This window comes from Sciurus vulgaris (genome assembly GCF_902686455.1).
Source record: "Sciurus vulgaris genome assembly, chromosome: 2".
In the NCBI taxonomy this organism is placed as follows: Eukaryota; Metazoa; Chordata; class Mammalia; order Rodentia; family Sciuridae; genus Sciurus; species Sciurus vulgaris.
Window position 1 is genome coordinate 160804860 of NC_136462.1, and position 16226 is coordinate 160821085.

A 16226-nucleotide genomic window follows, 5' to 3' on the forward strand; every position below is an offset into this window, starting at 1 on the left:
ACAAATCCAATACCCATTAAACAAATAACTCCCAATTCTCCCCTCTGTCCTTCTCCCCAGACCCTGACAACCACCATTTTATTTTCTTTATTTACAATTTTCACTACTCTACCTCACATAAGTAGAAACATACAGTACTCTTATGACTGGCTTATATCATCGAGGATAATGTCCTCAAAGTTTATCTATGTTGTAGTATGTGCCAGAATTCCCTTCCTTTTTAAGACTGAATAATGTTGGGTGCAGTGGTGCAGGCATATAATCCCAGCTACTCCAGAGGCTGAGGCAGAGGATCACAGGTTCCAAGCCAGCCTCACCAATTTAGTGAAGCTCTATGCAACTTAGTAAGACCCTGTCTCAAAATTAAAAATAAACAAAAAGACTGAATAATATTTCATTGTATGTATATACCCAAGTTTGCTTATTCATTCATCTGTTAATGGACATTTGTGTTGCTTCCACATTTTAGCTATTGTGATAATGCTTTTATGAACATGAGTGTGAACATAGCTTTGAGGCCCTGCTTTCAATTCCTTTGAGTATACACTGTAGTCCCAGAAACTTAGGAAGCCCAGGCAGAAGATTTCAAGTTCAAAGGCAGCCTTAGTAACTTAGCAAGATCCTGCTCAAGATAAAAAATGAAAAGGACTAGGGCTGTAGCTAAGTGGTAAAGTTTCCTAGTAGGGTTCAATCCCCAGTACCAAACAAAACAAATAAAACAAACAATACAAGTGCATAGCTCCCTATACCAGGGCTAAAGGTGGCAGATGGGTAGCTGCTACTCTGCTAAGAACTAAAATTGACCATAATAAATCACAATTTATTGTCCAAGTCTTCCCCTAGAAGTTGCAAGACTTCATTAGACTCCATAGTTCCAAAATAGTTATCAGAAACAGATTCTATAAATGCAATTGTAGAATGCCTAGGTGGGGAGACAAATTTCTGGTGCTTCCTATAACATTTTCCCAGGACCCTTCTTAGTGTTTTGAATTGTAATTCATATGAATGTAGTCTATCGCATTTCATTAAATCTAACATTCATTGACTTTAAGACACACCAGTTTATGTACAAATGTGAAAGAGTTGGTTACCAATTTAAATTATGATATACCATCAAGATATAAGATATCTTAAGCTGTAAGATATATCCAGCTATCAGAAATGTCAAAAAATGTGAAAAATTATGCATCTTAAAATCAGTGAAATATGATAAGAGAAGTATTCAAACTATTCTTCAGTAATCAAAACTATACCCTCTACAAGAATTCAAGGCAGGATTGTATAAGTAGATTAAATAATCACATACACAATGGGGCAATTAACCTGTAGTAATTAAGCTCTTGTATACTTTTTATTTGGAGATAGGGTCTTGCTAAATTGTTCAGGGCCTTGCTAAATTGCTGAGGCTGGCTGTGAATTTGCCATCCTCCTGTCTCAGTCTCTCGAGCTGCTGGGATTATGGTATGTGCCACCATGTCCAGATCAGTGACTGAATTTAAATAGGAAAATTCAATAAATAATAATTTGAGTGATATACCAATGTAGACAAATACCACTAGTTTAATGTTAAACTACATAGAAGCTGGAGAGTATTGAATGCCTTTCACTGGAAGGTTAATAAGAAAAAAAGCTTTAGCTGATTCCTCTCAGATCATGTTCTGGAAAAGAACAAATGAAACTGAACAACTTCTATTAAAATCTGACAATATTCTTAAGAACAGGCTATTTAAATCCAATTTTTTTCCAGAAGATAATCCACTAAATAGAACAGCCCTCAAGAGATATGAAAAAATTCCAACATCTAATTTTACCAGTTTTTTCCCTTTCTTGTCCCTTATAAATGGGGTATATTAAGTTCCATAAATAGTGCTAAAGCACTAAACTAAGACAAGAGTTTCTTTCCTTATGAGAAAGAGCTAGTCATAGTGTCAGTTCTTCTCTCAGCACTGAAAAACTCAATAACTAAAATAACCCTGTTTTGTAAAATGTTCTGAGTTTATTCTATTTTTTTTCTCACAGCAAGTCTTCAGAGGGCACTCCTCCTTTCTACTGCCTTCCCTTCCCCTCAGTAACCTGAGCCAAACTGATAACTCAACACTCAAGGAAAAAGAGGCTGTGGTGAGTCTAATAAGGACAAGTACAATTCCCAGCTTTGACCGGAAGTTTATCAGAAGCTTTGTCATGTTTACACTGACCTCACTATGCAAGATTTTTTTTTGGTACTGGGGATTGAACCCAGGGATCTTTTACACTGAGCCACATTCCCAGCCCTTTTTATTTTGAGACAGGGTCTTGCTAAGTTGTTTAGGGCCTCACTAAGTTACTGAGTCTGGCTTTGGACTTGCAATCCTCCTGCCTCAGCCTCTTGCTAGGATTATAGGTATGTGCCATCAAACCCAGCTAACTATACAAGAATCTTGTACAGGACTTCAGACACAATCAGAATCTCAAACAAAATTCACCAAAGTAAGTAGCAAATTTACTAGTCCCTAATAGTAATAAAATCCTTGTTAAATTGGCACAGACCTTTAACAAATGGTTTCAGGGCCTGTGCATCCTAAGGCAGATGCTCATCCCTGTGTCTGATGAACCAAAGGAGGTACATTCTCCAGCAAAAATTAAAGTACAATTATAAAAAGAGTAATTAAGGAGTAAACCATTTGCACGTTAATGCACTCAAACTTTGCTAAGCAATACAAATACCAAGAAGCATACAAGAGTTTTTACCTTTCCAAATTAATAAAAACAAATACTAATAATACAAGACTCAATTAAGAGCAATGGAAATAACTGCCATTACCTTTTTTCTTCTGACCTGTAAGTCATTGATTTTAACAGGACATAACAATCCCATTTCTCCAAGTTAAAAACTTACTCCTCCACCTCTTGAGCAGCCCCCACTTAATAAAACCCTTAATTTTTTTAACATTCTAATTATTTCTTCAGAAATATCATGCTTGGTAGAAACCAACACTTTCCTCCAGAAGTTGAAAGAGAGAACTATGGAAGCCCATAATTTTATAGCATATACTTCTACTGATTTTTCATAAACAAGTCTTTCTAACTTAAAAAAGTAAATAACAGAAGGGCACAGTGGCACACACCTGTAATCCCAGCTGCTCAGGAGACTGAGGCAGGAGGATCTCGAGTTCAAAGCCAGTTTCAGCAACAGCAAGGCGCTAAGCAACTCAGTAAGACCCTGTCTCTAAATAAAATACAAAATAGGGCTGGGGATGTGGCTCAGTGGTTGATTGCCTCTGAGTTCAATCCCTGGTTACCCTACAAAAAAGTAAACAACAAAAAAAATCTGGAATTCAAAAATTCTTTGTAATTGCCAGGAATAAATACTATAAATCTCTAACAGGGCTACATTAGGCTGTCTCAAATCATATATATTTGTTTTATACACCATTTAAGCATAAGATTTTTTAAAATCACATTACCTATTCCCTAGTAAAAAAGTCCAATGCTTTTCAATAAAAGAGCAGATATCTTCTTTCCACCTGAAATAACCTTGACGTCCACTTCCTTCCAGAGACAAGTTGTACATTGCCAACATGACAACCTGAAACAAATGAAAGAGAAGCCGGGAGATGAGCATGATCAGGGATGTTAACCTTGAAGGGGGAAAAGCATTGTTTTAAATTCTGAGTAGGAATGATAGGAATGGGGGAACAAGGGAAGGACGATACCTTGAAATATTCTGGATGTAGAATTTTTTCCTTTTTTGCTTTTGTAAGATATCATTAATCTTTTAATCATAAGCAGCGTTACACACATAGATGCATAGCTAAGCTGAGTTACAACAGAGGGTTGATGAACAGGCATTGCTGCAAGCATCCCATCCACTACACAGTGCAGTTCTAAATAAAGGGTTAACTACTGGCCAGCCATGTTCCTACTCCAGTCAGCATTTTCTGACTAATGATGCTACCATTTATAAAATATTTTGAAAATCACCCCTGCATATATACTTTTCAATGATCTTTATGGGGCAAAAACAAAATTATCAGAATTTCAGAGCTGAAAATTGTTAGAGGTCATCTACTCAGTGATTTAGCCATTTGTAAGCTGTGGAAACCTTCCTTCAAATGGAATCCCCATTACACAAAAGGCAGAGAACTAAAAAGGCCTGGTTGCTCAGCCCACACACGGAGGGATCCAAGTCACCCCCAGAGCTCAGTGTGCAAACTCCTAATCTAGTTATTTTTACAGACAGGATTCATGGCCCTGAACAGCGAGCTATTTACCAGAAATATAAATCACACATGATCATTGTAAAATACTTTAATAACACAGAAAAGAGCAAAGAAGAAAGTAAAAATCACTTGAAATTCACCATCAAGAAATAAACACTTTTAGGGGCTAAGGATGTTGCTCAGTGATAGAGTGCATGCCTCGTATGGGCAAGGCCTGGGGTTCAATCCCAGCTCCATACGCACATTTCTTTGCACTTACACTTATGTAGATGCTTTATATATATACTTTTATGAACATGGACAAAACTGTATAAGATATTCAAAACCATGTTTTCTGCCTAATAATAACTATAACTTATTTTGGGCCAAAGGAACAGAAAAGAGGACAGAGAATCTAGAAAAAATTTCTTAAATAACCCTTCTTTCTACAGGAGAATCCTTCAGCTTTTAGGGGTCTGATAAACTGCAATTAATGCCCCCAACATCTGAATTCACAGCATTAAATTCCCAATGATTCTATGAGAAAAGTTATGTCTAAACCAAATAGGCTCAGAAATTCTAATATCTCACTGAGTTTCAATTTCTCCCATCCTTAAACACACAACTTGCAGACAGTCTACTATACAACTCACCCCATTAATAGATTTTTCAAGTCTTTCTCTTAAAAAAAAGAACCAATTAAAAAAAAAAGTCTTCCTCTTAATTTTGCATTTGATCCACATCAGCCTACAAATTACTTCCTTTCAACAGTTAATACCCATCGAGACTTGTTTAATGAATGTGAAGTTTCAATTTGAGAAGATAAAAGTTCTGAAGATGGATGATGTTCAATAAATACTTTAATTATGGAATGAGCTTTGCCCACTCTCAGAATACAAGAGTATTCAGAAACATGTATTCACTGGTAATCTCAAAGATAGATATGTGTCTGTTATTTTATTTCCAGTACTTTTCCATATGTCTGATATTTAATGACTTACAAGTTAAGTTCACATACTTACTGGAAAATAATTTTTCACTATCATCACTTATTATTTACTGTACAAACTACATCCTAATATATAAAGGACCTGTTTCTCTATCACTTCTGGAATTTGTGATCCAAAAGAATGAATTCCAGTTTAGTCTTCTAATCACACAGTACCAGACCAAGCTCATCAGTAATGAAGCCAACCTTGTGGATCAAGGTATCTATCCCCAAGGCCTACCTCAGAATTGGCAGTGCCACAGGAACTAACTGTTGAAGAACACCCAGAAAAAAATGAGCCCAGATCATGATATCTTCACCTGTGCCATGAGTCTCTAGTACATGAATGCAAAAATGCCCCATTCCCTCCTAAATGTTTGATAAAGTTTCTTCTATGTATCAAACTTGTTCACAAGAGTCACCAAGGAAGAAAAGGTATAGAGGGAAAGGGCCTTTTGGTTCAGAAACCAGACCTCTTTACTATTGATATTTTATAATACAAACAAAATGCTGTTTGTTACAAGCATTTCTATTTATTACTTTTTTTCCCCCCAAGTACTATGAATTGAACTCAGGGGTGCTCTATCACTGGGCTACTTCCCAGTCTTTTTTTTTTTTTTTTTAATATTTTTTAGTTGTCAGTGGGCCTTTATTTTGTTTCTATGTGGTGCTGAGAATTAAATCCAGTGCCTCACACATGCTAGGCAAGCACTCTGCCACAACCCCAGCCCTGCCTCCCCAGTCTTTTATTTTTTTATTTTAGGATAAGGTCTTGCTAAGTTACTCAGGCTGGCCTCTAACTTATGATTCTCCTGCCTCAATTTGCCAAGAAGCTGGAATTACAGGCATGTACCACCATGCCTGGCCTACTTATTACTTTGATAAATCAGAGTTTAAGACTTAAAAAAGAGAAAGTCCAGATTCTAATATTCTAAGTATTGGAGACATCAATGGAGTTATTCAAGACCAAGTGATTCTTTCAGGTCTTTGATGAAAGATAGGCTTTTTCAGATGCAACTAGAAACACTGGTCAGTAGTTTGCTGAGAACCATGTGTGTGACCTAAATTGTCAGTTCATCCTACCAGCAAATTATTCACCATTGATATTCTTCTGGAAGTGAAAAAATATTTTTCAAGTGATGCTGCTTAAATATGCAAATTGAGCCAATATTATATATTCTGAGGAATATAATAAAAAAGCTAGCTTTTCTTTTTAAAACAACCTCCACAGAAAACCCACATTCTCAAAAATGACAAATTACATTTATTTGCTCCTCTTCCATTTACAGCTTTTTTGAGAAGCTACTGTCAGCCAAATATGAATCTGCTCCATTAATATTAACATGACTTTGCCTACATATGATATCCCATGTATACTTTGAGAAAAGTATTTCAATATTCATGTGATTATATCCTTATATCCTCAGTTCAAACTTCTTTTTTTATGTATATATACATATATACATACATACATCTATATATGTATATAAATTTTTTTTGGTGGGAGGGCAAGTCAAAAAAGGTTTCCTAAATTCACCAGTGACAGATTTCATGAGATATTCTAATAAAGTACTGGTAATTAAGATAATAGTCTCAGGCTGCTATGGCAACAATTTACAAGGAACACTTAAAGGCCAAAATGGTATAATTTAAAACCTTCTCATCATTCTGTTTATTTTCTTCAAAGCAGTAAGTGCTATGGGTAATTATCATGTTTATCTGTTTATTATCTAAAGTAAATATTGAATGTCAGTTGCCTGAGGACAGTAGGCTTTGTGGTCTCATTCACATAGTTCACAGCAATGGAGATCTATAAAAGTTCTTGGTTCACCACAGGGACTGAGTATTTGTTAAATAAACATCAAAACTGAGGGCTAGGTGTGCAGATCAGCAGTAAAGCGCTTACCTAGCATAGGCAGGGCCCAGGTTTGAACCCCAGCACCACAAAAAAACAAAACACACACACACACACAAATGCATGTGCACAAAAACACATTTTTTTGAACTTAAACATTGTTTATACCTTGGTTGCTTATTACATATAAATATCGATACCAAAACAAAACCAAAAAAATTAATATAAGTCAGAGATCAGTAAAAAGCTATTGCTCAAGATTGGGGCTGTATCTCAGTAGCAAAGTGCTTGACTAACGTGTGAGGGTTTGATCCTTAGCACCACATAAAAATAAACAAAATAAAGACATTCTGTCCACCTACAACTACAAAAAAAATTTTTTTTAAAGCTATTACTCAGGTTATAGTTGGCTTGGATTAAAGTGCTGGTATTGGAGATGGTTAAAAGTAGACATTAAATATTCACCAACAAAAAAAAATCTGAATTCAAATGCAGAAAGGCTGGGTTACAATGGTGTTTGCAATCTAGTCACGTTACTTCTTCCAAATCTATTTCCAATGTAGCCAACCTATGGGTTTTGCTGTTCTAAAAATTGCTATAAGAAAAATGTAAACTGCACTTTCAATTAAAATCAGAGTTTGGTGATAGATATACACAAAATTGTGTGACATTTTCAAGAATCTCAAACCCAGTTTACTAAATTAACAGCAAGTATTTTTTTTTTAACCAAGAATTCCTCTGTCCACATATTCATATCGATTTTCATTGTGAACGGAATAGTATCTCTTAAAACACAACAAAAGCTCATAGAAATGTTCCTTGCTCTGAATATTCTTTCCAAGAAATTTCTGGAGGACCAACATGATGAATTCTAGAGAAGAGCTTTTTACTCACTTGTTGCCATGTCAGCTTCAGCCTCTCATACTGTTCCTTGCCATCTGCCGAGCAATCCGAACAAGTAAACCTAAAAAAATTATCACCCTTGAGGTAACTGAGTTGTTCCCTCAGCTGACCTAGGAGAAAAACAAAAAGTCACATCACAGGTTTATCTAGAGCACAAGCAACCCAAACTTTTAATCAGTTTGTCAACTAGATTTCTAAGTTTGCTGAGTTTTTTTTTTTTTTTTTTAATCAGCCAACCCACAATAACAAGATGGCTCTGGGAAAGGGGGAAGAGTTTTATTCTTCTAACATCAGATATACACCCCTACTAGGATCTATGGATCCTTAACTTTTAGGAGAAAGGTACTGGAAAAGCAGGTATGATTGCTCTAACTGGATTTTCCAATTGTTACATTCCTGGACTCCTCTAGGCGGGTCCCTTTAAAGTTCAAAAAAACATCTATCTCCCACAATCTGCCACGCACTGGGCTAGGAACCACAAAGGCGTGGCACCTGCTGTCACGGGTTTACAAATCTGGAAGGGCCACAAAGGAGAAAATAGGCAAGAGGTAATCCCAGCAGCACGGTGCTTTTCCCTTTTTACGGTGCATCAGAACCACTCAGGGACATGAGACTTTTCTAACTGTGCCTAGGTCTCCCTAAATGAAATCAATCAGTTTACGAGGTAGAGCCCAGGCTTCTACATTGTTTCCCTAGGTGATAATGCTTTGTAGGACCTGAAAACCACAGGAGTGGAACATGATGTGCACCATAGGGCAGTAAGAGGGCACACAAAAGGGAGTCAGGCTACTTGGAAAAAGAGAGGTATATTGGGCCACTAAGAGAAACTAGAAATTGGCCAGGCAGAGTAGTGCCTTGGGTCTGGGGGGTGGGAGGGCATATACCCTTGGACACATAGTCCAGAAAGGAAACAAAAATGTGCAAAGTCCTAGGGGTAAGAAAGAACTGTTTGTGGAGAATGAAAAGTTGATTCTAACAATAAAGTTCTGTTTATGTGGGGGATAAAAGAGGCTGAAGAAATTAGAGGGGCCTGACCACAAAGAGTGTTTAAAATTTACCCTGTAAGGACAAACAGCCGCCGAGATATTCAGGACACAATTCTGCATTAATAAACAGACAGCACAGAAACAAAAGCCAGCTAAGAAATTGTAAATTCTGGTTTGTCTTTTGTGAAGACATTACTATTAACTTACTAATAACAATTGTTAATTTGAAAAGTTGAATTTACTTTAATCAGAAACATATCCACATACCAGAAAATGATTCTTCACTATACATAAAATTTATATATTATACATACAACATGTATGTATATGTGTACATAAATGTATGTGTAATATATAATTTTCACTTAGTTATGAATTCTCTTACACAAAGCATTCCTCCAGCATGTCTTTTCTAGTTTCTTGCCTAATGGAAAAATCCTGTTTTGGTATGAATTGTATGATGGTTGGCAAATTGTATGATGGTTGGCAAAGCCCAGGAGTAAAGAAGCTGGCAGCTGAAAACTTCAAGATGTGTGTGCATAACTCTCTCCAGCAGATAAAAGAGAACTGCAAGTGGGAAATAAGACTGGTCCTAGAAAAGGGCATTAAATACCTTCAACCTGCTAATTCTAACCTCACTTTAACAGATGATCGTTTTCCACATAAATCAAATATACCATAGTAATGGTTTTGATTTGAACTTTAATTCTACACTTGGGCTAGAATTTGGGCCTCAACCCATAACATAATCTTGTTAGAAAAATGTGGCTTAATTCCTTCAGTAACACAGGATTTCCAATTTTCCAATTTTTATTGGGTCACCATCAAGAATATTAATTTAACAATGGAATAGTGGTTGGCAACAATTTTTATTAGTACAAAATGTGTCTATGTGTTATATAAACTTGTATTTGATCAACTAAATTTAAAAATGTAATAATTATCCTTTTATTTAGATCTAGTTCACATTCATGTATCTTTCACAAGTTGGAAAAATAAACCTTCACACAGGATTGACAAACAAACGAATTAAGAAGCTCCTTACTGGCCGGTATCCATTTTTGACACTTGTCACAGAAGTAAGACAGCTGCTCCTCCATCCACGACACATCTCCTTCATCGCTGTTGAGGGAATCCCCACTCTGGTCGTGAGATAAGTCCACGGATGCCTGATCCTCTGATTCCACAATCAGGAGAGTCTCTCCCTCCACTTCACCCTCCTCCAGCCCTTCTGAGGTAGATGTTCTTGTTGCTTCGTCATCGTGTCGACTTATCAAACTACTGAGGTGGATGTTACTATCCATACCTTCCTTCTCACAAGTTCAAAAGTGCTCTTCAGTAACAGTTCTGAACTCTGGACACTGAACGTAACGTACAGGGGCTTCTACCAGAATCACACAGGCAGAAACTTTTCAGAGAGTGTCTGCCCACAACTTCTTTGTTCAAACATAGGGGATTCTTAAAGCAGTCATTTAGGGTATAGGATCCACTGTCCTTTATTTCATCAAGTTTAAAAGGACAGTCACAAGAAGGGTGAAGATCTCACTAAGCTATTCTCCATCAACACACACACAAAACACACATAGTCTCAGTGCTCTGTCCCATTAATATTTCACATTCGTTTAAAGTCATGTTTTTTGAGATCCTTTTTCCAATAACATCTTCTCTCGTTCTGCTTCAAGTTGCTCAGTCAAAATAATCTGTTCTCCCAAAAGACGAATGTTTTCTTTTTTTCGATTTTGCCTCTCAATATCTCTGATCACTCCGTCACGAAGCCTCTAAAAACGAAAGAAACAGATTTCAGTAACACCCTGAACAGGTGGTTCCCATTCTTGTGCCATTAAAATCCAAATAACAGTGTTACCAAAATACACTTAAAATGTTCAGATTCCAAATACCCAATTACTATTTTAACTTTCTGTACAAATGTAAAGTGTAACAAAGAAACCATCAGATAAATTTGGGAGTGCACGATAGTATCATTACTGAAATGACTTCTTTCCACATTTTAAGATATTCCTGAACATGAAGTACGGAGAATTTAATGGGAAATAACAGAAAAGAAAAAACAAAAACAAACAAAAAAAGGGAACTATGTTGAATTTTAAAAGCCTAATGGATATATGATTCTTTAAAAATTTGCTGAGTTATTACAATAATATTCTGAACTACTTTCCTATTAATAGTTATCCTAGATGAATAATAATTATCAAGAAAAAAAAAGAAAGATTATTGAAATCTGAACAAATCCTCTTAATAATTTAGGTACAAGAAAACAGAGAACTGGATTATGTGCTGCGGATACAGCCCAGTTGGTAGAGTATTTTGCCTAGCATGAACAAACTGTTGGGTTCAATCCCAGCACCACAAAAACAAAATAATAAACATAAAGAACTGAACTTCTAGTATATAAAATGAAAAGGGAGAAATTATACAAAATTACTAATCAATTATGTAACAAAGAAAAGTTTTCTAAAAGAATAACTACTTCTAGAGGAAAAAAATAAGGCCTATCAACAGTAGTTACCTTAATAGGCACTAAAAAGACAGGAGAAATTTCAGAATGTGGACCTGGTAACTAAGATGAGATTTTTGTCTATGTTTGTATGTGTGTGTGGGAGGGTGGGATACTGAGGACTGAAACTAGGGGTGCTCTATCACTGAGCTACACCCTCTGCCCTTTTCATTTTTTAGGCAGGGTCTTGCTAAGTTTCTCAGGCTGGCCTTGAACTTGTCATCCTCCAGTTTTGGCCTACCAAGTAGCCTGAATTATAGGCATGCACCACTATGCTCAGCTGAGACATTTTAAAATATCAATTCAGTCATTACTATTAACTAATATTTTATAATTTATAGCTCACAAAATACTTATCAATAAGGCGCTAAGGCATTTTTTTGTTGCTGTCATTTCTACTGTTTTGTTTTTTGTGGTGCTGGGAACTGAACCCAGGATCTGGAATATGTTAGGCAAGTGCTCTACTACTGAGACACATGCCCCCTAATAAGTTAACAGCAGCTTTTAAAAATAGAATTAATGGGGGAGGGGCCTGAGTATGTTTGGTTTATTTAAAAAAAAATCATCTATTTTTAAAAATTCACCTAGTTTTTTTTTGTTTGTTTGTTTTATTTTTCTGGATGTCTTCCAGACCTAAAGTTTAATTTGCTATTATGAGACAGTTGGGAAATTTAAGAGTCCCAGGACTGATAACTCAATTGATACTGGATTTTCTTAAATCCCCACTGAGACAAAAACAGAGGTGCTTACTCCACTTTCCCCATCCCAGGTCTACCTGTAACCAACCCCATTACATCGATACATTTTGCCCCCAAAGCCCACACCATTAGCTGGGTGGGCTTTCCACATCTACCTCCCAGGTTCTCATCTCCTTTTTCAGAGATATCAGCACATGCTCTGATCTTGCTCTCCATTCCATCATCTGCTATCTTTCTCCAGGTGACGGCTTCATACATCCTCCCTGTGAGTTACACTTAAATTACTCAAGAACCCCTCCCTTATCACCTCAGACCTCCTCACTATCACAACTCTGACAGCTTGAACTCTGGTTCATGTAGCACTACAGATGCTCCTTGACTTACGATAGGGTTACATCCTGATAAACGCATCTAAGTTGAAAATATGAGAAGTTGAAATGTGTTGAATACACCTAACCCACCAAACAAACATTAGAGCTTAGCACCACAGTACTATCTGTAGTCATTACTGTGTGGCTGACCGGGAGCTGTGGTTTGCTCCACTGACCAGCATCTAAAGAGAGGATCACAGTCCCTTATCACTAGCCTGGGAAAATACTGAAATTTGAAGTACAGTTCCTACTGAGTGCAAACCATATTGTTTTCCCATCACTGTAAAGTAAAAAAGTTTTAAGTAAAAGAGCTATAAGTTAGGGACTATCTGTACTTGGTTTCTGCAGGTTACTGTGAGGATTAATGATGAGTACTGAACATGAGCCTAGTATGTGGTAGACTTCAATCAGGAAACACCAGTCATTCAATTTCTTTCTTCTTCAGAACTTTCCAACAAACCTACCATGTCCTTCTTGTCCTACTCTTTCCCATTGCTAGAAAGTAAGTCCCTAGTGAAGTTCTGGATATAAAAACAGATCAATCTTTTCTTCATCTCTAACTTCAAATAACTAAGTCTTTCTGTTCTTCCACTTTTCCATTCTCTAATATAGTAGTTCTCAATTCTAGTGGTGTGTATTAAAGCACTCCGGGTGCCTTTTGGAACACACCTAAACCAAGTTTTCATTCTCACAAGACTGCAACTGGTCTGGGGTGGAGGCCCAAACCTTACTCATATTGTAAAAACTTCTCAGGAACATGAGATGCATAGCTAAGGTTCAGGACAAAGCTCTAACCCATCCCCACCCCATTCTCTCCAAAACCTACTAGTTTCACTGACCTCAGGATTACCTTGACATTCCATCCTCTACTCCATTTCAACTTTCTCAGGATCATCATCTTTTCCTTCTACAGAAGAAGTACCCTGCCTCTATTCCAAAAGCTACCTTCTTGTAATCATACTTCAATCCCAATTCTCTAATGTCTTCTGTGCCTTTCCATCATTGGTCATCCCAACCCCACCTCAAAATTCTTGTGCCATTACAAGCTTTCTTTCCTCCAATCTCCAGATTGTGAACACTCAGGACAAAGACTTCATCTGCTTCATCTCTGTATACCAACCACACAGAATAGTCCAAACATTGGACAAGTAAATTAAGAAGACTGTTGACTCTGATTCATTCAGATCATTACTTCCACCCTTGGCAAACTAGGTTCTACTCAACTACCTGACAAAATGTTACTTGAAAGTTCAACAATGACCTGCTTACAATATTTAGCACTGTTCCAAATTATTTATGGACTCTGGAGCGTTTGTTTCCTTGTTTTTGTATTCCCAAAGTACCTAGTGCTGTGCCTGGCATAGAGTGATGGCTCAATCATTGAAGGTTTGCCAACTTGACAAAGAAAATACAAACTGAGAGAGAGAACAGATGCTCAGTCACGGATGAGTTAAGTCACATTTATCTCCAGAAATACCAGTACCAAAAAGATAACTGGAGGACAGTATCTTTATCGTTCCCAGAATCTACATTGTCCATAGCAAACGATTCACCTAAGCAAAAATTACAAATATCTCATCAAATTACCTTGGCCAAAGGCACGGAAGGTGGGTGGGTGAGGGGGAGCCAGCTTTATCGTGGGATAAAATCTTTAGCCTCAACTGCCTTACGCTTTAGCACCAACCTGTGCCCGACGGGTGGGGAGAGGCGGGTAACTTGCTGAAGGCGCCCCAAAGAAACCCCTTCTCTGTCTTGCACTTTCCAGCGGCCCAAGCGGGATGCTGACAAGACCGCATCACTGCGAGCTGGCTGTGAGCTGAAAACACAACTGCTGGGCACGCGGGAAAACCCCCTTGGAGCGAGCGGGCGCCCAGGCGCTGGCCAGCAGCAGGTTCGCCAGGACGGCGGGGTTGCACGGCCGCGGGCGCCGTAGGCCGGGGTGGCCTCAGACCCGCGGCCGCGAATGCGTGGGGATGCGGGGCGCGCCACCGCCGAGCCCAGAGGCGGGGCGCAGGGGCACAGACGTGGGGCGCGCAGCTGGCCACGCGGGCAGAGCCCACCAGAGGCCCCAGGCTGCTGCCCGCGGGCCCCGGAAGGGACGGTCACGTGACACCGACCTGCAGGTCCTGCCGCTGCTTCAGGTGCACGCCGGCGACCGTGGCCGCCGTCAGCAGCACCGAGAGGCCCAGCACCACCTTCGAGCTCCTCGACATCCCCGCGTAAGCCGCCGCGGCCTCCTTCTCCCGCCAGCCCCAGGCGCCGGGGCCACCGCCGAGCGCGCGTCGCTGCCGGTTCGGGCCAGGCTTGACACCTCGAGCGCAGAGTTCTTGTGTGTTGCCCGCCTCCAGGCGCAAGCAATCGAGAGCCGAGCACCGAGAGGCGCCCTTGCTCCACTCGCTGAGTGACTTAACGAGCGCCCTGTGACTGGAGGGACCTTCTTCCTACCCGCCTGGCAGAAAGACACCCCCGATTCAAATTACAAAAAGCTCCGACCCAAAGGTGACCCCAGCAGCTTACCAGGTCCGGGGATTCCATGCCTGAGCTCGGTCTTGTCCACCTGCCTCCAGAGGCCTGGGGTATTTCTAGAGGGTCCGGGATTGACACTGGAGTCGCATGCTGACTCCGCTCCTACATTCTGACCATCTGGCTGACCCAGGTGCTTTGCTGGATACCTCACATAAACATAGCCCGTTGTTGCCCTTTTGTGGAGTAGAGGCCACCACCACTGTTTGTGCTGCTCCAGGGGCGCGGGTGAGAGTCGGGGAGTTTATTCTTAAGGACCCATAATTAAAAGTAGTAGATACAGTCACCTTTCTTCATCTTGACACGGTGGAGCTACCGGTCAAGCTCCGAGTTTTCTTAAAATCGAAAAGTGGAGAAACAGCATGCTAACTGGGCAGCCACACCTCCTGATGAGAGATTTGCCCTGACCCTAGCTGCCCGCATAATCTTTAAGGAATCACTTTTAAACTAAGGAAGCCTTAGTTTTTGTGTCAGTAATGCAGGATTCCCTATGCTCATATTACTAGGAAAATAAATGACAGAATGTAGCGTAAGAACTAAGCAAGGCATCGTTTTCCACTATTCTAGGAGAAAGCGGTATGTCCGCCCAGAAACTTTTTTTTTTTTTTTTTTTTGGTACTGGGGATTGAACCTGGGAGCACTTCACCACTGAGTTATAGCCCCAGTCCTATTTATTCATTTATTTATTTTATTTTGAGACAGAGTCTGGCTAAGTTGCTTAGGTAGGGCCTCGCTAAATTGCAGAAGCGAGTTTTGAACTTTCCATCCTCCTGTCTCAGCCTCCCAAGTCACTGGGATTACAGGCATGGGCCAGAAACCTTTTAAGGGTCTGATAGTGCAGTCCATAAAGGCATGTTCAGCATTAAATTAGTCTTTCCCACTAAAATGCATATTGAAAGAGCTTCTTTCTGTGGAAATAGTTATATACCATATTGATTAGGGGTAGGTCTTGCTTAGCATCACCCAAGGTCTTCTCCAACATTCATCTGTGTTCATAGTGTGTTACTTTTCCAGGTTCTATAACATGAGCATAAATGGTATGGGGCAAATATTGAAATATAGTTTTAAAAATTTTAAAGATACTTTTTTCAAATGTCATTCCATCCACAGCATTTTTTTTTTTTTTTTTTTTTTTTGCAGCTTGAGAAGAATGTACTATTAAATTGGAAAATGAAGCTCCATCCCTAATGAACTTTGGAATGAGAACCA

General features: G+C 39.0%; 2 protein-coding genes across 4 annotated transcripts in view; both read right to left on the reverse strand.

The window, feature by feature from the left end:
- KAT14 (lysine acetyltransferase 14) overlaps positions 1-10215 on the reverse strand; it is a 34296-nt gene extending 24081 nt beyond the window's left edge. For all 3 annotated transcript variants that reach the window (XM_079127536.1, XM_079127535.1, XM_079127537.1), the window contains exons 1-3: positions 9956-10215; positions 7916-8034; positions 3444-3565 (exon numbers count right to left, since the gene is read on the reverse strand). In XM_079127536.1, coding sequence (XP_078983662.1) covers positions 3444-3565; positions 7916-8034; positions 9956-10214 — 500 coding nt within the window. In that variant the 5' untranslated portion in view covers position 10215. The remainder of the gene's footprint in view (positions 1-3443; positions 3566-7915; positions 8035-9955) is intronic.
- Positions 10216-10524: 309 nt separating this feature from the next.
- On the reverse strand, positions 10525-14815 carry PET117 (PET117 cytochrome c oxidase chaperone). The gene is made up of 2 exons (XM_079127538.1): positions 14612-14815; positions 10525-10688 (listed from the first exon to the last, which is right to left on the reverse strand). The coding sequence occupies exons 1-2, from the start codon at positions 14705-14707 to the stop codon at positions 10539-10541; spliced, it is 246 nt and encodes an 81-aa protein (XP_078983664.1). The 5' UTR covers positions 14708-14815; the 3' UTR covers positions 10525-10538.
- Between the last annotated feature and the right edge of the window lie 1411 nt (positions 14816-16226).

Bases quoted from the DNA above. Each gene is read 5' to 3' on its own strand.
- PET117 (XM_079127538.1), bottom strand. From the start codon at position 14,707: ATGTCGAGGAGCTCGAAGGTGGTGCTGGGCCTCTCGGTGCTGCTGACG. The intron at 10,689-14,611 runs GTCGGTGTCACG...TTTCGTTTTTAG, and splicing joins AGCAGCGGCAGGACCTGCAG to AGGCTTCGTGACGGAGTGAT.